The 25,177-nt window shown below is 43.7% G+C and overlaps 1 protein-coding gene across 6 annotated transcripts in view; it reads right to left on the reverse strand.

Annotated features, from left to right (window-relative positions):
- KCNAB1 (potassium voltage-gated channel subfamily A regulatory beta subunit 1) overlaps positions 1–25,177 on the reverse strand; it is a 362,204-nt gene that overhangs the window by 247,067 nt on the left and 89,960 nt on the right. Inside the window, exon 1 of one of the 6 annotated variants that reach the window (XM_057316033.1) lies at positions 2,107–3,051. The exons of 3 other annotated variants lie outside the window; for them this stretch is intronic. In XM_057316033.1, coding sequence (XP_057172016.1) covers positions 2,107–2,327 — 221 coding nt within the window. In that variant the 5' untranslated portion in view covers positions 2,328–3,051. Of the gene's footprint in view, positions 1–2,106; positions 3,052–25,177 lie in introns of those variants that run through there. 2 more of the 6 variants (XM_057316035.1, XM_057316036.1) reach the window with 2 other exon arrangements.

Genomic DNA, 25,177 nt, shown 5'->3' on the forward strand with positions numbered 1-25,177 from the left:
TAAGGTCAAAGAAAAGGCTAAATCAGCTAATAAAAATATTTCTATCATATTTTATAAACTGCAGAGCTAGTCCCTCCCTCCCTCTCTCTGTCTCTCTCTCTCTCCCCAACCCTAAGAAAGTCTTCGTGTACATTTGGCGTAATCTCATAATCTCTTTCCTAAAGGCACTCTGAGTGGAATTTGAAGGAGAGAGGGGTTAAGTCACACTCGCCTGTCATAGGTAAAATGGTTCGGAGTAAGAGGGGAGTGGAGAATCTTGTCTAGTCACCATAAACAACAAATGACTCACGGAAAACTGAAAAACCACAGATGGCTACCTTTGTCAGAGAAGAGCCGTCCTCAGTTGCCAGTAATGGAAGATGCCCAAGTGAACCTTACTCGCACACTGAGCTTTCGTAAAGAGAGACAATTGTCACCCAGTCCGAGCTGAGCTGTAAATATTACCAGAAAAGCCTTGATGGAAATCTCCTGCCTTCGGAAAATCTTCATAAAACCAAACTCTTCCAACACAATGGTGCATAAGAAACTATGAAACTCTGCCACAAGAAATGAAGACTGCTACTTTCTGTTTCTTCTGGTCTGCAGAAAGCGAGCTCGAGGTGCCGCTAATGCTGGCAGCCACACTCCAAGTCACCTCTGTGATCTGCCTTATCTCTGAGTGGCCCATTCCTGGGGGCCCTGCGGACGAAGGCCGCAGCTTGTCCCTCTCGCAGCAGCCCAACTGCATGCAGAGCAGCTCCGTGTCCGTGGGGCAGGGCTGGGCGGGCGCCACCCAAGCGGCAATACAAAACACCAATGCCCTGGAGACTGCACTCCCAGTTAGCAAACTGTGGGGGGGCCCCACTCGCCACCGTGGAAATCCTGGGGCAAGCAGAGCTGCCTGGATTCAGGCTGCTCACATCGTACTGCAGTCGGGGCACAAAGCTTTAGGTACCCCCCCCCCACACACACACACGGCTTGCTCTCTTAATGGCTCAGAAATATATCAAAACAACAGTGCTTGATGTCTTTGCAATGAGAAGCTCTCTCATAACTCTACAAAGAAACTTTTGCAAGGGTAACTTTTATAGAAAGTGGTTTAAATGCCTCTTTCGGAAACCCCACATGGGAAGTCTTAGGTGTGCGTTATTTTAATTGTATCCAGTTCCTTCCATCCTAAAACCTGGTTCTGAACAAAGACGAGGGATAGTTAAATGTACATAATTGACAAAAATCCTATCTGCACGCTAGAATAACCAAAGCCTTTGGAAGATGCACCATTAGCTTCTCTCCTCTACATCTGTAGAGACTTTGAGACGAAAGCACAGTAGGTTTAAAGAAATAAAGCCAGGAAGGCTCAGTGCAAAGCAGATAGAATGAGAAGGCAGGAGTCACATAATTGAATAATGAAATTTTCTACTTATCAAATTTAAGTCATTCTTTATTAAGGAGACCATCAACTATTACCAGGAAGGTTGCCAACTATGGAAAACAACCTAGAGGAAGAAGGAGCTTAAAAATGTATGAGGGAAGTCATAACAAAACAATTAACTTTTTCTCCGTATTTCACAAGAAGTTCTCCATTTTATTTCAAGCAGTAATTTAGATTCAAAGACGTCAGTGTTCAATCTAATTTACCTTTACGGGCGTTTCTTCCTGCAACACAACTTCCTTAGGAGCTTGCACAGTATTCATTGCCTTGGTCTTTTGAAAGATCGATCAGAATGCAGTACTAGATGGGAAACTAATTTGAATAGTATAATCACAGAAACTTCAGTCTGCACCATAAAACAGGACCAACACATTTGCTCTTGAAAAACTACCCTGATCTCAATACCAGTTTCCAGCAGTTGTGTTGATCTCCACAGATCGGAATTCATACAGCCTCTAAGATGTTCCCAGTACTTCAGAACATACAAAATGGGCTGCATTTTTAAAAATACTATACACACACAGCACAACCACTTTGGGTTTCCCCTCTCCAAAGGAACTATTTTAGAGACACCGGAGAATTCTAAATTAGGCAACTCACCCGTGGGTAAGTCACTTTTCAAAACCCATGAACTGTCCCCACTGCACCTGTATAGCACACACAAACCCCGGGCAGAGGGAATCTGACGTCCATACCTATATTTCATGCCAGTCTGCTTTGCGGTGGACTCTTTGAGAGAAATGTGATGCTGAGGGGTGAAGGTCCCCAGGCTGCGCGCAATGATAGCGACCGTGCGGAATTTGGCCCGGGCTGCGTTCACCACATTGGGGGCGGTGGAGCTCTGCTTGCTCAGAAGTCGGTCCTCACCATTCCGGCTCTTCAAATTGTGCTCTGTGCAGGCTATGGAGACTTGCATTGCTTCCCCGGGCAGCGCACGGTCCCTCTCAGAACCCCAGAACACAGGCAGTCACGAGAGGTTGAGCAGCTGGGGGGGTTTCTGCTCGTCTTTTAACCCCTCCTTGCTCCCCCTTCCTGGGGATGCCGTCAGAGGAGTCCTCACGGCCGACTTCAGAGCCGGGCAAGTGCCAGGAGTGGCTGCGGTGCAGAACAGAGTCCCGGGCACCGAGAGAAGTAAACAGCCAGCCCTGAAGTTGTCACCGCAGCTGGAGTGCGGATCAGGCTCGCAAATCTTCCCGGGCAGTCACCTCGGCTGATTAAACAGCCAAATCCATGCAGTCGGGAGGCTTTTGCAGACGCCTAAAGCTGAGCATTCGCACTGACTGCACGCAGCCCTGCCCGAGCCGGTCCACCGTGCCTGAATGCGGGCTCGCCTCTGGGCGATGGCTCAAATCCACGCAGGCATACCGCAAGATGCGCCTCCAGCACCCTCTGGACCACAGGCAGGATGCTCGACTGGCACGGGGAGCATCCAGGCAGCAGCTAATCGCAAGCTGATCCCCGGGGACCAGCGGTATCCATCCACTCTGGCTGTCAGCTCCCTCCCCGCCCCACTCCGGGAGGTCCTGGGGGCTCGTCAAGACCCCTCCCCACTCATTTTCAGGCGAAAGCCTGGGTCGCTGCTCAGCCGGAGCGGACCGGGTTTGCAGCTGCACGGAGCAGCAGGCTGGTAGAGCTCCTAGCCTTTGTGTGCGACTGGTAGGCAAGGATCACTTTCACTAGACTCTTGCTGTAACAGAATCTGGAGGGCAGCTCATAAAGGGGGGCTCTGCCCAGCCTCACACCAAATCTTGCTGCGGCACAACAGTTGGAACTGGGGGAGGGCAGAGTGGGGGTGCTCCTGCCACAGAACACGCCAGTGAATTAACACGTGAATACTCTGCGACTGGCTTCCTAAAACACTACTTGAAATCCCTGTTATTAGCCTTGTCAGAGTTCATTTCCCCTTTACGGGTTATTCCTTAAGATGCTAAGTTTGAAGTTTTCTGAAAAACCACAGTGCAGACTTTTTGGAGTCAAGTCAGCTAACTTGCTGGAAAATCTATTCTGGATCTTGGAGGAGGACCCAGGCTAGGGGAAGAGACAGCAATTTGGCACCACCCGGAAGGGGGCTACACTAGGTGAGCAGCAGGGGCACGTCACCACCCAGAAGGTCCGTGTCTGGAACCATGTACACTGCCTGCCAGTCATCTGTGGCCAGCTGGTGATGGCAAACACTGTGTCCTGCGCAGGAGCGGGCAGCAAAACACCCCTCTTGACTCTGAATCCACGTGAGGCAGAAACATCGCGTGGTTCAGCATCAGGTGCAAAGCAAGTGCTCAATAAATGTGATTGAACAAAACTAAGCACCAATTGGCTGATAACAATTGATCTCTCTATTTGAAATGCACGGAAGCCAGACTCTTTTTGTAGATGTACTTACAATAAAATTGTGGCTTCTGCAAAATCAGTTTTCTAAACGTGGTTCCCAACGGACATTGCTGTCAAGCAAAAAGGAGCAGCGTTTCAATCATCAATATCTGTGGGCACTACCTCCTTACTAGGCAATAGAAACACGGGGGAAATGAAGCACTGTCCTTCTCCTCAAAGAACTGGCAATCTGTGTGGGAAGGACAAAGCATTCAGGCTTAAAGGGGCTAATTAACAAGTCGGAGGTGCATCAGCGTTCAAATGAATGGTACGGACACTAAATATGCTGGAGTTAAGCAGGCGAGTAATTGCAGAAGGCTAGAGAAAGTTCTCGGGTTCATTCTCCACATTTCGACGGAGTCCCTATCAGATACTGGTCTCTGCTTGTGGCTGGGGTACAAAGTTGGCTTAGTCAGAGGCTGGACCTGAAGGGGCTCACGGACGCCCAGGAAGCCCTCACTGAGGAGTGGGACTTTGCCCGGGGCGTGAATCTGGTTAACAAGAGAGGAGCGAGGTGGGCTTCCCAGGGGTTGGCAAGTGTGGGGAGAACACACATTCTGGCTGTGTCTATGTGTTTAAAAAAAAAAAAAAAAAAGAAAGAAAAAAAAAAAAAAAAAAGAAAGAAAAAAAAAAAAAGCAGGTCTGACCACTTCTTCCCAGCTAAATTAAGTTACAGGAATGAAAATTTTAAGTAGAATATGTGTTTATTATGAGATTCGATGAATCTCAACGTTTTATGCCTGCAGATGAGGTTTCAATCACGTTGTGGAATCTCATCCTTTACCCTTCATGACCTTCCCACTCCTGACTTGAGAAAATAAGGATATACCTACTGTTCAGTGGTTGGGAAATAACTTTTGGATGGGGTAAGGGTTGTGGAGAGGGACCAATGAGGTCTTCTTTTTACCCCTGGCTGCCAGGAGGGAGTTCTTGAAGAGATCTGTGTTCCCCGGAATAAATAGCAGTGGGCAGAGAGGAAGCGGATCATTAGAACCTTCATGTTTTCACACGAAGCTGGCTCATCAGAGATGATCAACGTGAATCAAGAAAAGAGTCAAAATGAGAAGAGGAAGAAGTGGGAGGAAACCAAAGGAACAGCTCAGGAAAAGAGGAAAATAAAGCAGCCTGGGAGGCAAGACAGAGTGTGGTGATCTCCACAGGCCCCGAGGGGTCAGGAGCTTCCTTGGGCACTGGCTGAGGGGGAGGAGGCTTGAGAAGGTGGCTAGGGTCTGACGTAAGAGTCCTGCCAATTACACAGGCAGGGGTGCTGTGGAGGGGGCCAGAGATCGGCACGCTGTCAGGCAAGATGGCTTTCAGGTTTCCCTGAAAGCATAACCCAAACCAGATCGAGGATGAGGTTATCAGAACAAAACATGCAAGGCAGAGCGCCTCTGAGTCACCTTTCTGTCCCCCACAGGACCTTAAGCAGAGTGCCTTATATAGAGCAGGGCCTCACTGTATGAATAATTGAGAGGAGACAGGAAGCAAAGGAAAGGAGGCAGGAAGGGAGGAAAGGAGGTGTATGGGAAGATGCCAAATTCTTGGATAAACTGGATTCCTTAAAAAGAAAGAAAGAAAATCCTGCACAGTCTAGTTTCACCCAGCCTGCTTACTTAAAGGGAGCAAATCATTGCCCCACATTCACATCTGCACCTCTTGTGTATTGACAAGTGTCCGCCTTTAGTCTGCCTCAAAGAGAATCGAAGAATGGAGAGCAGAGGAATGCTTTACAGCGCAAGCCTCTTTCTTGCTGCCCGCAGTGTGCCTTTTCAGATCTGACGCCACACAGGCTCTGACAGCCAGCCAGCAGCTTGGTGACTTACCCGGCTGTGCTCCCCCTTCCCAGCATTAATGGAGCGGCAGGTCTCAGGAGTCCGGGAATCGGCTCACGGCTGGTTGTGAGAATGCTCATTCCTAATAAATTTGTGCTAACAGGCCACATGCTAATTACGGTGGGAAGTTAGCTAGGAACCCTGTTATGGTCATACACTGGGATTTGGAGGCGTTATTTCAGATTCAAATAAGACCCATATAGGATGATATCAGTAGAGATATAGATGGCTATGGTTTGAATTGGGTGCCCCCACCCCAAAGTCATATGTTGAAGTCCTTACTCTCAGGAAGTACCTCAGAATGTGACTGGATTGTGTGTGTTACAATAATACAGGGAGACAGGGTGTTTAAAGAGGTGACTGAGGTAAAATGAGGTCATTAAGGCAGGCCCTAATCCAACAGGCCTGGGGTCTTTATAAGAAGAGAGGAGGACACTGATACAGATGAAGGGAAGATCCTGGGAAGACACAGGGAGGAGACAGCCATCTGCAAGCCAAGGAGAGAGGAGGCAGAAGACATGGACCCCGTGGACTCGCCTCCCTGATCTTGGACTTCTAGTCTCCAGAATCATGAAAATATAAATTTCTATTGTTTCAGCCCCTCAATCTAGGGCATTTGGTTATGGCAGCAGCCCTCACACACCAGTATAGGTATAGATATTGTTTTTTATTTTAATACGTATATTACTGGTCAAGAAGAACTACTGGAACACTCTAAGGAAGGCGCTCCTAAAAGTCATTATTCGACCACAGTGGTATCATTATTGTGCCACTGTACATCCTGAGCCTCCGTTCTAAATGCCTGCAAAGGAGAGCTCCAAGCAGAACTCGTTTGTTCCTTTCCACAAAGTTGTAAAAGCCTCTACATGCTAACTCTTGATACAAGGAGTGGTGGTTTTCAAGGTATTTCTAGTACTTTTTCTGTTTTTTAAAGATTTGAGAGAGAAAGCATGCACACATGTACGCAGCGGGAGGGGAAGAGGAGGAGGGAGAGCGAATCCCAAGCAGACTCCCTGCTGAGCACAGAGCCCAACACGGGGCTCTATCCCACGACCCTGAGATCATGACCTGAGCCAAAATCAAGAGTCAGATGCCCAATCAACAGCCACTCAGGCGTCCCTCCCTTGTTCTTATTCTCTTATTATCTCTAATATCTCCTTATTCTGCCAATTTTCCCTTTCAAGGCCTTCCTTTCTACTACTCCCTTTCAAGGGCATGTATAATCAACAACCTTGGACACATCATGAGGTGGTGGCAAGAGGCCTGCAGTAGCCTGGGCTCCAAACCCAGCTCTGTCACTCCGTCTGTGACCTAGGATGTCACTATACATCTCCGTGCCCCTGTTCTCACCTGACACATGAGAGGGATACATAGAGATTCAGCAGGGTGCTTTAACAGAGAGCTGCAGAGGTTACAAGATCGCAGAGAGCCAGACTGTCACTTACTCTGCAATTTCACCTGGGTCTCAGCTGGTCTCAATTCATTACCTGATATTTGGAATTCTTTGGCATTAACGTCAAATGATCATTGAGTCGTGGTGACAGAGCCAGCTAGAAACTGCCTGCAGGCTACTGAACTTGCACCCTATCTTCTCATGCTCATCTAGAGTCTTCATGGGAACGTGGAAGGACTGTGGAGCACTCAGCTGGCGCTGGGTGTGACTCCCAGCGCTGCGGTGCCCCTTCCTTCCTGAGCGCCACGGAGCAGGACGCTCGACCGCCCTGTGCCTCAGTATCCTCACAAAAAATGGTTCAAGCATATGCCCCTCTGGATGGTTGTAGGACCTGCATGAAACAGCACTTGGCCCACAGTAGGCACTTGATAACTGCTAAGTGTCCATCTCAATTTATTAAAAAAGCAGGGCTGTCTCTCCAACAAGCTCCACCAGGGGACTGCCGCCATTACGAACAGCAGTAAGACTTACACTGCACTTCCTGTATCCTCGCAGCTCTCAACAACGCTCTACAGCTATTAACTCATTCAATCCGCACGTGATCCCACGGGGACATAGGTTTTCAACCCCATTCTAGAGATGAGGAAACATGAGACACGGAGAAGTTAAATACTTGCCCGAGGTGACCCAGGCAGGAAGCTGCAGAGCTGAGGTTGACCCGGGTAGCCCACCTCCAGATACTTGGTTCTCAACCACTGTGCGTACAGTTCCTCACTGCAAGAACCTCCTTGTGAGAAGGGCTTTAAACAGCGCCATTTTATGAACAGCATTTTTAAAAAGCCTTATTCTTATTATGTGTGAGGGGAAAAATTCAACATTAAAAGTCTAAAAATTTCAGAACAATTAAATCATCCATGCTTGGTAGCTTTGAGGTATTCCTTCCATCAACCTTTCAAAGTACTTCATAATACTCTATTCTTCTTGTTCAAGAAAACATGTTTTTCCCAATTACCTGGCACATTTCTGATTAACTCGATTTCTTCCAAGTCAAGTCAAAACAAATGCTTTTTGCTGAGTCCACTTAGAATCTGTGGTTTCTACGCCATCGGAAACCAGAGCCAGCGGGAGCCAGGAAACATTCAATTATGCAGCCAGGCAAAACCAGATTCATTCAAAACAGAAAAGAATCTGCTCCTATCTGAAGAATTTTAAGCATGCAAGTGTACAGATGGCAAGCCACTTTATGTGCCTATTATTTGTGGTTAAGAGAGAAATTGTTAGGATGAGAGTTTGCTATTTATCAGAAATTCTTAACATCTGGGTTTGGAGAACAATTTATTATATTCTGACAAATTGAACGAGCCATGAAAGTAACAATGGGCCTACATTTGCGTGGGCACAGGTTTTGAAATAACAGAGAAAGTAAAATTGAGAGGCCAAATTGGAAATACTCGAGGCTCTGCTGAATAGAAGAAAATTCCAGATATAGACCCTTCTGCTTCCCTAGAGGAAAGTTTCACCCGAGAACGCCCACTAGGAAACTCTGAGGACAAACTCAATACAAATTTTTCTCACACCACTGGCCACGTGTCCAAAATGAAAACATAATTAAGGACAGTTAAGCTTTTCAATTAACACTTGAACTACACCCATAGCCACTGATAAAATATTTCCTTAATTAGAAACTTGTGACATATCCGATGTATCAGCAAGATCTCCATATTTATCCAGCACTCTGTATGTTCAAGACAAGGTGCCATAATGCTATAGGAAGCAGGTATGAAAAATAGGAAATTCACAATTCAGATTATTTTGTTCAGGCCTCTTCATGGTAGGTAAATTCTCATAAGCTCGCCTAGAACCTGGACATAAAGCTGGGGGGAAATGGAGACATGTGGTCATTTATTTATGTATCCTTATAAATGTCATTAATTCCTCCTCACTTTGCAACCACTGGTATGATTTCTGCCATTGCCTTATGATAGAATTGGTCAGAAATACTTGTCAATTTAAGATATCATTAACCACAAGACACATTATTACTTCGTATACCACTAAAATAAAAACTATGGTCAATTGTTATGACACAGTGCTTTTTTTATCCCTTAAACCTTTTATTTTAAAGTTATCAAAAGAGTCACTTTAGACTTAGTTGGGCTTTTGTGCCCAAAATTTCACTCTTGTACTCACATGAAAGGAAAAATAAGAGAGAAATTGGTTAAGGTATTCCCCAAATGTGTTCACATTCAGAATTTGATGCTTCTGGATATTTTACTCAGTCATCAACAGCCATATCTTTCCACGTAGTCCTCCTTTGTGTTGGTAACGTGGCAATTTTTTAGACACATGCTCATCAGAACCTGTATAGCCAAAGCAATCTTAAGAAAGAATAAAGCTGGTGGTATCACCATCCCAGATTTCAAGATATACTACAAAGCTAGAATAATCAAAACAAGATGGTACTGACACAAAAAGAAATAGACATAAAGGTCAATGGAATAGAGTCCAGAAGTAAACCCATACTTATATGGTCAACCAATCTATGAAAAACAAGGCAGGCAGATGCAATGGGGAAAAAATCATCTCTCCGACAAATGGTGCTGGGAAAACTAGATAGCTACATGCAAAAGAATGAAACTGGACCGTTTTCTTCCACCATACACAAAAAACTCAAAACGGATTGAAAAGCTAAGTTTGAGACCTGAAATCAAAGTTCCTAAGGGAAAACGTAGACAATCTCTTAGACATTGGCTTTAGTGACATCTTTATGGATAGGTCTCCTGAGGCAAGGGAAACAAGAGCAAAATTAAACTATTGGGACTATGCCAAATAAAAAGCTTCTACACAGCAAAGGAAACCATCAACAAAACAAAAAGACAACCTACTGTATGGGAGAAGACATTTGCAAATGACATATCTGATAAAGGGTTAGTATCCAGAATATATAAAGAATTTATACAACTCAACATCAAAAAACCCCACAAATAATCCAATTAAAAATAGGCAGAGGACTTTAATAGACATTTTCCAAAGAAGACATACAGATGGCCAACAGACACTTGAAAGATGCTCAACATCACTAATTCTCAGGGAAATGCAAATTAAAACCACAATGAGATCACTTTACACCTGTCAGAAGGGCTAAAATAAAAAACACAAGCAACAACATGTGGAGAAAATGAAACACTCATGCACGATTGGGGCGAATACAATTTGGTGCAGCTACTGTGGAAAACAGTATGGAGATTCCTCAGAAAAATTGCAAAAAGAATTACCTTATGATTCAGTAATTCCACTACTAGGTATTAACCCCCCAAAAATGAAAACATGAATTTGAAAAGATATATGCACCCCAATGTTTATTGCAGCACTATTTACAATACCAAGGATATGGAAGAAACCCAAATGTCTTTGGGTTGACTGATGAGTGGATAAAGATGTGGTATATATATACAATGGAATATTACCAAGCCATAAAGAAGAATGAAATCTTGCCATTTGCAACATGGATGGACCTAGAGGGTATAATACTAAGTGAAATAAGTCAGAGAAAGACAAATATTGTATGATTTCACTTACATGCGGAATTTAAGAAACGAACAAATGAAAAAAGAGAAAAGGCAGATTTTTTTTTTTTAAAGATTTATTCATTTGTCAGAGACAGTGCACACAAGCAGGGGGAGCGGCAGGCAGAGGGAGAAGCAGGCTCCCCGCTGAGCAAGGAGCCCAATGTGGGACTCGATCCCAGGACCCTGGGATCATGACCTGAGCTGAAAGCAGTTGTTTAACTGACTGAGACGCCCAGGCATCCCCAAAAAAGCAGACCTTAAGGGGTGCCTGGGTGGCACAGCAGTTAAGCATGTGCCTTCAGCTCAGGGCGGGATCCCGGCGTTGTGGGATCGAGCCCCACATCAGGCTCCTCCGCTGGGAGCCTGCTTCTTCCTCTCCCACTCCCCCTGCTTGGGTTCCCTCTCTCGTTGGCTGTCTCTATCTCTGTCAAATAAATAAATAAAATCTTTAAAAAAAAAAAAAAAGCAGACCTTAAAATACAGAGAACAGACTAGTGGTTGTCGGGGGCGGGGGGTAAGTAAAGGGGATTTGGAGTACACTTATCTTGATGAGCACCAAGAAATGAATAGAGCTACTGAATCATTTTCTTGTACACCTGAAACTAATAACACTCTATATTAATCATACCTGAATTAAAACACACACACACACACACACACACACACACACTCACTCAACTATTATCTCTGGGAGTTTTTCCCCCCAAGTTGTTGACACCCACTCTGAAAGTTGTGATGCACGCTTGCAGGCACTGACGGCCACATCATGAAGGTCATTGAGCCAGGAGCAATAGGAGATCATGTCACAATTTCACCAAAGGAAACATCTGTGCTTCAGAGAATTGATGAACTATAATGACTTCTAAGATAGTATATTTTAAACTCTTATTTCATGGCCATTTAAATCTAAAATATTGTACAAGGAAGGAAGGAGAAATTTTTTTTAGCACCCACTATGTGCCAGGCATTGTGTCAAAAGCTTCTAAATCCACTATCTCATTCCAGAGGAAAGGGAGAAAAGAATCCACCTTTGTTAAACATCTAAATTAATTGGACTCTGAACCATGTATTCTATGGATGGAGTTACAGAACCATTCGTCTTCACCCTTGCAAAACTAAATCTGAATCAGACTCCAGAAGGGCTTTCCACATAAAGTCACCCTTGCCCGAAGGGGCTGAGAAAAATAAGCAACATGAAGGTCTTCCTGAAAAATACATTAATGGGTTAAAACTTCCTTGTTTCAGTTCAAATGTGTTGGTCTCTTAGGGTGAGAAAAGCTACTGTCCTTCTACCTCATATCTAACGTATCTTTATAAAAGACGTACTCTCTCACTTCCGGGTTCCATTCGTTTTCAAAAGGGAGGTGTTATAAAGAGCAGATCTTAGATCCTATGAGATTCCTTCTCATTTAAGTCCTTCCTTTTGACAGATTGCAGAAAGTTAATGTAGGAAACTCCTTAGGCTTTCATCACATTTAAAATAAAATTCATCTGGGGGATATAAGGATCAATCTCTCACTCTGTACTCCGTCAAGTAGTACGTTATCTGAAGTTTATATAATGCACACATATTACTCTTGTAAATAAAATACATTTAAAATTTTTTTCTACCATAACCTTCTCACAAATTCATCTAAGAGGAAAGAGGGACACATGAAAGCATGAAGGAAAAAGTCACGTTAATCCAGACTTCCAATTTTCAACATTCTTGTCAATATCTCCTTGGTTTGCACATTTTTATTTTCCATGCATAGTTTCACAGTTGTTATTATTGTTGCTGCTGTTGTTTTATATAATTGAATACTTTTCAATGTGTGTGTCAATTACCTCATGTTATCATTTTGGATCTGTTCCAAATGTCTTTTCATTTTCATACATTATCTGCCCTTAGGTCAATCATTTGTCATCACAACGCATCGATCACCATGTCGACAGGCATCTTTCATTGTCCAGTTGGTAAGCTCTATATCCTGATGAAGCAAAGAGGTGAAGTACTCAGCACCTCCCCACAGGGCTCTGTTCCTGGCCGGGGAGTGTGCAGACATTCACTGATAGCTAGCTGCCTACCCTGTATGTTAGAACTAGTGGTCTAGCGGATACACACTCTAGAGGAAGAGATCGCTGGAGGTCAGGGCAGTTAAAGAGACTATGGCAGCGTCAGAAAAGATTTGGGCATTAAGGACAGGGAAGAACCCAGGCCAAGGAAAGAAGGTAGGTGAGGGAGGCTCCAAGGGCAGATGAAATATTTTTTAGCAAAGATGAGGAGGTTGAGGGGCCTCTTAGGGAACAATGAGCAAAGCACTCTGGATGGAACCTTGTTTGAAAAAAGGATTTATGTGAAAAATGATGCAAAACAAATAGACATAAATCAACAGGTCTGCTGAGGACAGCCTGGAATGAACGTCTGGTGAAGACTCCCCGCTGAGGGCCGTTGCAGGGAGGTTGAAGGTAGAGCGCTCATCAAGGATTCAGGTCTGGGGATAGGAGCATAAGCAGTATTTTTGGAAGATCCCTCTGGAAGCCAATAGGATGGTCCAACAGGAGACTGCTCGAATTGGCCAGCTATAAGGTAAAACTTGCTGTCAAAAGAACGGTACTTCCTCTTGCCAGTTCTAACAGACTATGGAAAAAAGGTTCACAATGCACGATGCACTCAAAACACAGTTCACAAGTAATTTGTACACTATGAGCCTATTTTGACAGAAGATTTTCTACCTCTGCAGAGAAACCAAAGGATATACCCAAATATATTTGGTATATTGGGTATATCTGAGATACCCAAATATTAACAGTAGTTACTTATGCAGGGTGGAAGTATGCGTGATGTTTTATTTCCTTAATTTTGCTAGCATATTATTTTCTGCTGTAGGTATGTATTACTTTCATATTATGGAGCAAAAAAAAGAAAAGTGATATTCAGAGAAAAAGAAATGATGCTTGAAGCCATCAGGAGCCTACAGGTATACTTATCATGGGCAAAAAGAGCTTTTTTCTTTTTTATTTCACAGCACCCAGGACTGTGAGATAAATGGCACTAAGCTGACTCAGTTTATGTTTTAACAAGTATCCAGGACGTGACCATTAAGCTATGCTAACTGATGTGGAAAAGAATTTATTAAATCAAATCACTGTTTTGCTATAGATCTGATATGGATTCCTGCTGGGGAGGCGGGTGGGGAGCGGTCTGATCCCCTAAGGACAGCAGTAATTAAACATTAAAGGAACTTTTGGCAATAGTGACTACAAATTCTACCAACCCAAGCCTGGGTGACCCTCCCTAGAGCTGGCCTCTACTAAAAGGAAGAGAACCTAAGGTTTATAGTTAATCAAATTAATGTGAGCTGAGCCTCTTAGGGGAAAAGGACGTCTCAATCTCTCAGACAGCTGTTCAGACAGGTGCTTTATTAATTCCCACTGGCTGAATAAATGAATTTACACCAAGCTCTGGGATAATGCCAGAACTGAGTGGAAATATGCTATACAGAAATCAAATCACTGTGCTGAAATTTCAGAGACCTCTCTAATAATTGTGGTTTATCCCCAGTATTCTGCATTCATCCTTTGCCCCACCTCTTCCTTGCTTTTTTTTTTTTTTTACATAGTTCTATGGTGATGAAATGAGAGGAGTAATGCAAAATGGTATTTCTGTATAGATGTTAGGAAATATTGGCAAAAGAATAGGAATAAGGAGGGGACTGGTGAAGAAAAGAATTTTAGTCAAAATCAAACGTATTGAAGGATTTGAAGAGACACACAGAGCTTGAGCCTAATCTGCTAACTGAATTCCATGGGGAGGTGGTTGGTCAGTTTTGGGAAAAGGTCAGTGTTTTGTCTAGTTTTCTAGGGCAGTTGTCACAAATTATCACAAATGTGGTGACTTAAAACAACAAATGTATTCTCACAATTCTGGAGTCCACAAGTCTGAAATCAGGTGTGAGTCGGGTGGGGCTCCCTACAAAGGCTCTAGGGGACAATTTAGTCCTTGCCTCTTTCAGCCTCTGGAGGCTCCTCAGCATTCCTCAAGTGACTTTAGCTCTCCAATCTCCGACTCCACCTTCGTCTTCTCGTCTGTCTGTTACAAGGACACTTATCATGGGACTTAGGGCCCACCTAGGTTGCTCTCATCTCAAGATCTTTAACTTCATTACGTCTGTAAAGATACTTTTTCCAAATAAGGTCATATTCACAGGTTTCAGGGATTAGGATATGAACATATGTTCTTTGGGGACTACCATTCAACCGACCAGTGTCAGTTTGCGGAAAGTATGTGTTAAGTGGGAAGGAGGTGGGGAAAAGATGGAGAGAGGAGGCAGCAGGACTGGACTTGCATTCTGCCCTGACAAGACAGTAAAACTGAAGATACAACAAAACCATCCAAGACTATAGAGAGACGAAAAGTCACTCAGAGTACAGGTTTGAGAGCTCCCATCTGCAGGTGTCTTCTCTGATGGGGTGAAAACAAAAAGAGAAACAAGAATCCTCATAGGTCAAATAAGGGCAGGTGGGCCTTCCCATGCCCTGCAGTGTCTCTTTCCCCAGAGACAACAGTATTGGATCAGGTAGAGAGATCACACATGAAAGGATCCACATAGAAGTATCATCAGGAACCATACCCTTGGTGAGAATGGATCTATCCACTAAACAAGAGGGCTTATCTGGAAGGAGCATTGGGCCAGGGGTGGAGAGAGAATGGTACATGGGCTACTTGGGAGGTAGAAATAGCAAAGACACAGTACAACAGAAGCTAGGAGGCATGCAAGCTATGGAGGAGATAGCAAAACATTGATAAAACCATAACTGGTTGGTTATTATTTTTATCATTTTCCTGATCAAGAGTATTCCTAAGTTTTTTTAATAGATGCCTTTCTGTTTGGTAAAAGCTTGAACTGTCATGTCAGCAGAGGTAGATGTTAGAATCTGGTAGTCATAACATCATGTGGTGCAGGCCTAGAACAGCTCAAGGAGCAGCTGGAACTCGAGTTCCAGACTCAGTATGAGGACAGATGATTTGAATCATGGGACTTATGATGATGTCAAGGAGCAGGGGAGAACATTAAATCTAAAAGGACTAGGTACTTCTCATTAAAAAAGAAGCTCGGAATCCATATGATTGAAAGCAGTAGTCAAGAGATCATTTCAGCAGAACGGTCACTGAGGTCAAAGTGGACCAGTCTCTAAAATGAAAGCATAATTCTGAAAAGAATAAAACCAAAATATTTTATACCCCACAAATCAAGATTTTAAAAACTTATTACAAATGAAGAGTTATGAGAAATGAAAAGTACTTTGGTTTAATATTAAAATTGATTTATACAGTGTTAATGTCTTTTAACACTATGTTGAGATTATAAAGTACAAAGATGTATATGTGTACATAATAGTACATTTAGTACTGGTACATAGTAAATAACAGTACATAATATATGTGTATATATATACACAGTAGTACAAAGAGCGGTGGAGTGAATGGAACACGGGACTATATTGGAGCAAAATTTCTACATTTTAACAGAATTAAGTTAATTTTATTCTGAAGTAGATTGTGATAAGTATATATTATAATGGTTAGAGAAAACAACTCAAAGAGTTTCTCAAATCAACAAAGGAATAAGAATATTTAACAGAAAAGAAGGTAATCAACCAAAAAGTAAAAGTTGACTACAACTAGTAAATAAATTTAGCACAGTCACAGAATATAAGATCAATATACAAAAAATCAATTGTATTTTTATACTAGCAATGAACAATCTAAAATTAGTAAAACAAATTTTTTTTGCAAAAATCAAAGAAAATACTTAGAAATAAATTGAAGAAATGCAAGTCTTATAAATTAAATATTACAAAACATTACTGGGAAATTAAAGATCTAAATAACGTGAATGGTCACAGATTGGAATAGTAAGCATTGTCAAGATGCTAATTCTCCCAAATGGATTTAGAAATTCAATATATACCCTATCAAAATACAGCAGGATTTTATAAAACTTGACAAGATGATTCTAAAATTTATATGGAAATATAATAAACTTAAATAGCCAAAATAATTTTGAAAACGAAGAGCTATATTAGAAGACTTACACTATATGATTTCAAAACTCACTACAAAGCTATATTAATGAAGAAAGTGTGCTATTGGCAAAGGGTAGGCATATAGATTAATGGAAGAGAACTGAGACTTCAGAAATGAGTCCTTACATTTGTGGTTAATTGGTTTTCAATAATGGCACTCAATAAAATTCAATTAGAAAACGATGGTGTCTTTGAAAAATGTTGCTAGTACAACTGGCTATCCACATGCAGAAAAACAAGCGAAAGAAGACCATACACCCTTATCTTATGTCCTGCACAAAAATCAACTCAAAGTAGATCAAAGATTCACATTTAAGAGTTAAGACTCTAAACCATCTAGGAGAAATCTTTGTGAACTTGCATTTGGAAAAGATGGAACACCAAAAGTACAATCCATAAGAGAAAAACAATGATAAATTGGATTCCCAGAAATAAAAATCATTTAAGAACAGATCATTATGGCAAGACAGACTAGCTTAAAAATTCTGCAAATCATATACATGATAAAGAACTTGTATCCAGGGGCGCCTGGGTGGCACAGCGGTTAAGCGTCTGCCTTCGGCTCAGGGCGTGATCCTGGCGTTGTGGGATCGAGCCCACATCAGGCTCCTCCGCTGAGCCTGCTTCTTCCTCTCCCACTCCCTCTGCTTGTGTTCCCTCTCTCGCTGGCTGTCTCTATCTCTGTCAAATAAATAAAGAAAATCTTAAAAAAAAAAAAAAAAAAGAACTTGTATCCAGAATATATAAAGACAACTAATATAACTAAATAAAAAGATATGTAACCCAACTAAAAAAATGGATGAATGATTTTAATAGATATTTCACCAATGAACTATGATAGATATGTGAACGGCTAACAAGCACATAAAAAGCAGCTCAACCTCATTAGTCAGTAAGGAAATACACAATACACCACAATGAGACATTCCTGCACTCCCATGAAAACCGCTGTAATTTTTTTAAAAATTTAGTCAAGAATTAGTGATGATGTGGAGAAACTCGAACTGAAACTCTCACTCATGGCTGGTGAGAGTGTCAAATTTTCCACTATGGAGAATAGTTTGATAGTTTCTTAAAAAGTTAAGCACGAATTTACCATATGACCAAGGAATTCCACTTTTAGGTGTGAAAACGTATGGCTACATAAAGACATGTACATGAATGCTCATAACGACATTATTCATAACCACCAAACCCAGAAACTTATCCAAATGTCCATCAAATGGTAAGTGGATAAACAAAATGTGATACATTTATGGAATTCTATTCAGCAATTAAAAGAATGAACTACTGATACAGGCAACAACGTGAATCAGCCTCAAAAACACTACACTGAGTAAAAGAAGCTAGACAAAAAGGCTGTATATTATACAATTCTATGCTGAGGACAGGTCTAGAAAAGCATATTTATGGAGACAAAACAGATCAGAGGTTTCCTGGGTCTGGGAGTGAGAACAAGGATTAACTGCAAATAGGCACGAGGAAATTTTTTTGTTATAGGAACTTTCTAAAACTGAATCTTGGTCATTGTTGTAAAATTCTATAAATGTACTAAAATCACGGAGTTATATTTATTTTGGGTGAATATTATGATATATAAATTATACCTGATAAATCTGTTAAGACAAAAAAAAAAAAAAAAACCCAAAGTGTCATGCCATCATGTACAATAAATACAATACTGGTAGTTAAAAACAAACAGAAACATTACTTTCCTGAGATAGGCTTGTTATTTTTAAGCACCCAAGTTCACTTTCCGATCAGAAGCAAAGATTGGAGGTCAGAACGTAGAATTCATTACAGGGTCCAGAGGTCTGGGAAGTCTCTGAGAGGCGTTGCCAGGAAGGGTCAGAAAGAACGGGGAGTTTAGTTGCTATGGGGTTCTCCAGGACAGTCTGCTTCATCCATCACAGGGCTGACATACTAGAATCCCTAACTAGGTTGAAGGCGAGTCCAAGGGCGTCCCAGAGACGATCCATATCGGGCACACACTGGAGCCGGGCTAGCGTGGAGGGAACACAGATCAGCAAAGGCCAAGGGAGGCGCCACAGGCAGCCCCACGGAGTCACCCACGTCATGGAATGAGATGACAAAGCAGCCAAGGACCATCAGCGTCTCCACAGCACATGGGAGGTCACGAAGCACGGACTGGCTGCGGAGGCAGTGCAAGGCTGGCAGGCAAAGATACCGGAATGTCCCCGAAGCCCAGGCAGGACAGCTTTAAGACACAGCTGGTAGGCAAGGGACAGCTCGGAGGAGAGTGATAACCTGGTGAATGGCATGAAGACCACCTCGGATAAGGAGCTGTCATTTTGAAAGAACTAAACATCGATCCAACTCCTCTTTGGGAAATGGATGACCTACCTTAAAGCAGCAGGTTATAGGCTTCCTCCTGCCTTTACTGGGACTAGGGACTTTAAGCCAGATGAGGTCAATAAAAATTCCTTTTTCTGACTATTGATAGACATTTGCAAGATGCAGAAGGCACCCAGTGAGCTGAAGGGCTAATGCTGTGACCTTTGACCTCTGGCGTCCCAGGCTGACCTGCTGGAAAGCACATCCTTTGTCCCCCAACAGACAACCCTTCGGATTTAAAGAGGCTTCATCTTATCACATTAGGAAGTCTCTTTGCCTCTCTCAAGTCTTGCACGGGCCTGAGCAGATGGACCAGGTGCCCAGAGATAACAGCTGGAGCATTATCTTCTTGTCACTGGAATCTTCTCACTTTGGACCTCAGTCAAAACCCCTAACTACAGGAGGCCCTGCCAGGGTGCTTGAAAGGATTTGATTCTGCAACAAGCACAATGAGTCACTAGATCCCCAGAGCATTCTTTGGTGTATACCCCAGGTGTTTCTAGGTTCATTTACAAATCAATTAACCATTTGTAACTCTTCAAGTGGCATTTTAAAGCGAAGTATCATTAAACAAAACCAATTGGAAGCAGAGTCATTCCACTTCCTGCTAGTCAGATTGGACTCTCATAGAAACCGCTGTCATGTCCCACATCCAGAAGGGGACCTGCCGTTCCACACAGCTAACATCATTACGTAGGCCCAGGGCTCGCTCACTCAACAGCACAGCACATTTATAGCAATATGGTTGTTTGTTATAAAAGCTTTCACGTGGGGGAAGGGGAGAAAGGATATTTGGATTCCTAATGTTTTTGGCTCGGGGCTTTTTCTCTTTTAATTGAGTAGGAGTGAGTTATTTAATGTTACGTGTAGGTAAATGAGAAAATATGTCCCTTTCAGGAAATGATTTTAATTTCCCTGCAATCATTCTTAATTGTTAACTATCTTCTGAAATTCAAAAGGCTGCCATGTGGAGGAGGGAAGCCATTTGGGGATGTTGTTACATTAGGACAGAAAAGGACCAAAGAGAACTGGCAACAGGCAGGTTGGGGACATTGTAAGGGACTCGCGGACAGTGTGGGTCGCTCAACAATACATCAGGCTGGCCACCCAGAGATCTGGTAAGCTTGCTGTCACTGGGGGTACACAAATGGTGGCCACAGAACCAGATGTTGGTACATGATAAAGAAAACAGAGAATTTACTTCTCTGAATGGTACTTGCATTCCATGGGCTTTTTCAGATGGTAAGAAATTAAATTTTGCTTAGATGACATGGGTTTCTTCTTCTGGCATGCTCAGTATCCCTTCTCCCTTCTGATAATAGCATGCTATGCCTCAAGTGGGACAGACCCCATGCCCCAGGCTCCTGGTGAGGGCAGGAGACAGTCAATGGGAGTTCCACTGCCCAGGGCACAGTGACGGACTGAGGATGGTCACGTGACCCCTATCAGTTCAATCATACTCAATCCTGGGACTTTTATTGGAAGAGAAACTCTTTCTTCTGGACTCGTAGCTAGTTAACCCTAAAGCTACCTAGGGCTAATTCAAGGATAGGACCTATTTGAGAATGAACTGGAAGGTCATTAGGGAGACCATCTTCTCTAGTGGCCTCCCTCAGCAGGGGGTGTCTGCTCTTTCCTACTCTGGTGCTTTATCCACCATGTTATCATGACTCAGCTACTTGAGTCAGTAGCTTCTATTGCTTCTAGGACTACAGACTAATTGTAAACCTCCTATTCAGATTCCTTCCCCAAGAGAAAGAACCTGCCCTGCACCAACCAGTCACCACCCATGTGATAAACCCAAGTAAACTATGGCTCTTAAACTCGAATGCTGTGGAAAGCAGTCTTTATGTCAGGGACCGTTACAAACTGAATATTTGGGCTCCCCTCACACTCCAACTCATATATTGAAGCCTGGCCCCCACTGTGATGGTATTTGGAGGTGGGGCCTTTAAGGAAATGGGTTTAAATGAGGTCATGAGGGTGGGGCTCCCACGATAGGAGTAGTGTTTAATAAGAAGAGACCAGAGCTTCAAACTTTTTTATGTAATGGTACTGTAAATATGGACACTTGTCCTCAGAATGTGGCTCCGGACCCCTTCCCAAACAAGTGTCAATGTTCTTTCCAATTTCAGTTTTCTAGAATCCTTTTTCTTTTCAATTCTCTTTCAATTGTTTTGTTTGATTTTTTATTAGTGTTGTGATCTTTCCCATAAGGATTGGTGAAGGTGCCAAGCAGAGAGTCTCAGGCATTCTGCTCTTCCTCTCACCTATTACCCAGTACTTGTCTCACTAAGACAGGAGTTTTTCACAAGGGGAAGGTGATTAAAAACAAATTGATAGAAACCACTTCTAGGCAACAGGCTCGAACAATGGAAACTTAAGCAAGGCAATAGGGCCCATAGTGACTACTGAGCTGACACGAACAGGCTTATCAAGTGACCTGCCTTGAAATATCCATCAGGCCCTAACTGATGAATTACAACCAGGCACATTTCCTAAGATTATCAAAAAAGGGAAAATCCCATAGATCTGCATACTTCCTCACTCCACCCTATAATCACAACCCCTCACCGTCACCTCCTGACAGGCAGTCTCTCCTTTGCTGTCCTGCCCGCTGCTCCCTGCAGCGTCTTCAATAAATGTTTCTCTCTTTCGTTCTACTTTGGGTGAATTCTTTCACCGCCAGCACCACCAGCCCCAGCCTGTCGGGACGCCCCACAAAACCCGAATCTGGGACACCTCAGACTTGTCTGGTAGAACATGGTGATTCAGTTGGGTCATGGGTCATCCGAAGAGAATATAATCGAGATTATCGATAAGGTATAACAGAAATATCCCTTAAGGGAAATATATCTCTAAACCACAGTGCCTCAGGCCTAGTAACAGCTGGGCCAGTTACCACCCTTAGGTCTGAAGGGATGACTGGAAGAAATGATTACCAGAACCCAGAGACAGAGTGGGCTGAGTGAGGGCCACCTGCGAGAACCTGTCACCCTTGATGGAGGGATACAGCCAGCCCATGGGGAAGGAGTTTAAGGAATAAATTCAGCACCATCCCCAATCTCCTGCCAATTAGCTGAACCCAACTGGAAGCCAGAGGCCACAGGAACATAGAGCAACCTCCCAGAAGTACAAAGCACTACAGAAAAGGGTAGGGATGGGTATGCAGGAGCAAATGGAAACTGTTCAACACACTTGGGGGAAAAATACTTAAGCTACATTTCCCTTTTAGCAGGCAAAAAGATTTCCACACATCATAGCCTGCTGATAAGTCTGATGGCAATAGGCTGATCCAGGGCTGCTTTTGGCATGAAGGAGAAGACAATGCCCAGCCAGACAGGGAGCAGCCACCACTCACACTGGTGGGCTAGCTGGCCCAGCCTGAGGGTATTGTGAGAAACTACGCCCTCCATTAAGAACGCAGTGACACTGGAGACGACAGTCTTGCATGGTCTGCTTAAAGTGACATCGGTCATAAAGGCCGGCCACATCATTCTTCAGGCATTTTCTAAGAGACAGGGGAATAGAATACTTCCATTCTTCCAGTCAAATACCTAATTTTAATTAAAATGTGGAGAAGTATTATGTTTAAGAAGTAGGAAGTGAAAAATATTATAGAAAAGGTCAGGTTTCCAGAAGCATTATCTCGCATTTAAGATTAAAACAGGAAGACAATATGTATTGAAAACGTAACGCTTGTTCATTTTTAATTTAAAATTAATCCACTGATCCCTAAAGACACAAATAAATTCACTAAAATTTATTCACTCAGCAATCCAACTGAGACTGCTTTTTTTCTACCTTTTTCTAGGGAGAATCTAATATGGGAGAGAAATCACATTAACTCCCATTTATTAAGCAAATATTTACGGAACATCTACCATACATTGGGCACTGATCTAGGTGCTAAGAACAGAAAGAATAGTCTAAGATAAACAAGGCCCTTCCTTCCTTTAATCGGCTTAAGTTCTAATCAGATGGACAGACAAAAACAGCGAACCACAGCACAGGGCAGGATAAAGAGCATGCTAGGGGAAGCTCAGAGGACTTTGGTGGGAGGAGGCTTTAAGCAGAGATTCATTCTGATTGAAGGGAAATCACAGAAGGCTGATGGAGGAGGCAATGGGAGCTCTGGGCTTTAAACAACGAGCAGGATAATGTTAGAGGGCACACAGGAGCCCACTATTAGATACCTCCAGTCAAGGTCAAGCTTGAACAGAGACACAGGTGCGTCAAGTGTTGGGCAAATGTAGACCAAAGGGGGGCAGTGCGGTACAGCTGCATGGGGGGACGACACTGGAGGTCAAGGGGAGGACAGAGGGGTGGGGTCAAACCACGGAGAGTCTTAGATAGCAGCTTACTTAACTCTATTCAGGACGTAACGGGAACTCTAGCGGGTGCCATCCACGGCTGCGATGAGTGTTACATATATGCATAGATTTTTGTGGGTTTATTTTGAGCAGCATGGTCTATAGCAGTGCTTATTGCCCCTTGTCTGTGCCCAATTTGTTTCCCTGACAGTAAAATCCGTAGGGCATTCATCCCTTATGTGCCACATTAAGTCACTGCACCAGAAATTATATTAATGGCCTCAAACTGTAAATAAGATCTGGCTCACAGCACCCCCCCCCCCATAGATAATGGAAATAGTTCAATACCAACCAGACGAAGGAGCTCGAATGAAAGTGGTTTGTTGGAACAAAGTAGCCTATAAATAGTCATACTGGGGCAGATAGGCCGCGTTGCTAAAAGGCCCTCCAACTAATCGGCTGAATGTTCCATAAATCAGTGTGAATACAGAGAGGGGGGCCTGCGTGTCACCCACACAGTCAGCGCGGCAGCGGAAAGAGAGGGAGACTGCTAATTAATCTTCGCATTCTGCCATTGTAACTCACTGCAGTTTCCTTTCCTACCAGGGCAATTGGTATTAAAAAGAACAAAGAGAAAACCCAGTCTGCTTCCTTTATAGGGCTCTATTACCTAACCCCAAAGGCCAAATCGGGAAACGCTTTGGATTTTGATGTTAAAGAAGACGAGAGGGTGGACAGGAGGTGGTGTGAAATCCTACCGACCATTGCAAAGTTAACTGGGATCTGGAAAGGAAGTCAAAACCCCCAGCCGGCCGGGCTCGTAGCAACTAATGCTTCACCCGCTTAGCGCTCAGTTACGAAAGCAGAGCGGCACGAAAGGTCACATTTTCGGTGGTGAGCCTCTGTAACTAAATATCAAATATCGGGTCACCCGGTGCAGAGTCCACACTGAGACTTCACCGAAGCCCGGGAAGCACGGCAAACAGTCCTTGAGAAGTGCTTCTGCTCTGCAAACACACGCCCCCCCCCCCCCCCCCCCCCCCCGGGAGCGCGCAGCTGCCGAGGCAGCTCTGTGGGCCCTCTTTGCCTTAGTGGGGGTGAGCCAAGTGACGTCCCAATGTGGCCAGCCTCTGCTGCCCCAGGAACAGGCTTTCCTGGGGAGTCAGACCGTCTGGTAAGAGATCTGCACTGTGTCAAGGGCCCCACGCCTGCCGCGGGTGCCGGACCTGGAGGAGACATCGGCGTGTCCGGCTCCAGGCGACTGACACGGGCCCTGCTGCAGGCCGGTGGTTGAATAACGTCTTACCTGGCCAGAAAATTCCAAATAAATTCTTCCATAAACCACAGTTAGCCCCTCCTTGCTTTTTCAATATTTTAGGTTTTTCAGATTAATACAGCTATCTGTCAAACCTCTTAAAAACAGCCCGTTGGGGCGCCTGGGTGGCACAGCGGTTAAGCATCTGCCTTCGGCTCAGGGCGTGATCCCGGCGTTCCGGGATCGAGCCCCACATCAGGCTCCTCCGCTATGAGCCTGCTTCTTCCTCTCCCACTCCCCCTGCTTGTGTTCCCTCTCTCGCTGGCTGTCTCTATCTCTGTCAAATAAATAAATAAAATCTTAAAAAAAAAAAACAGCCCGTGGCATAAAAAACACAAGTCTACCAGATGCAAAAGCCACTGTATCCTTACACATCCGTGTTCAGAGGCAGGGAAAAAGGGGAGTGTGTCTGCCTTCTCTTTTTTTAAGAATCCTCAGTTGCCCCTCACATCTTATGGATGGAATGCATCACAGGCCCACACCTAAACCGATGACAGGACCAGGGGCACGAGCCTTCACGTTTGACTTAGACCAGTGGTTCAAACTGGAGAGG

Source organism: Ursus arctos, unplaced genomic scaffold (genome assembly GCF_023065955.2).
Source record: "Ursus arctos isolate Adak ecotype North America unplaced genomic scaffold, UrsArc2.0 scaffold_20, whole genome shotgun sequence".
Taxonomy (NCBI): Eukaryota; Metazoa; Chordata; class Mammalia; order Carnivora; family Ursidae; genus Ursus; species Ursus arctos.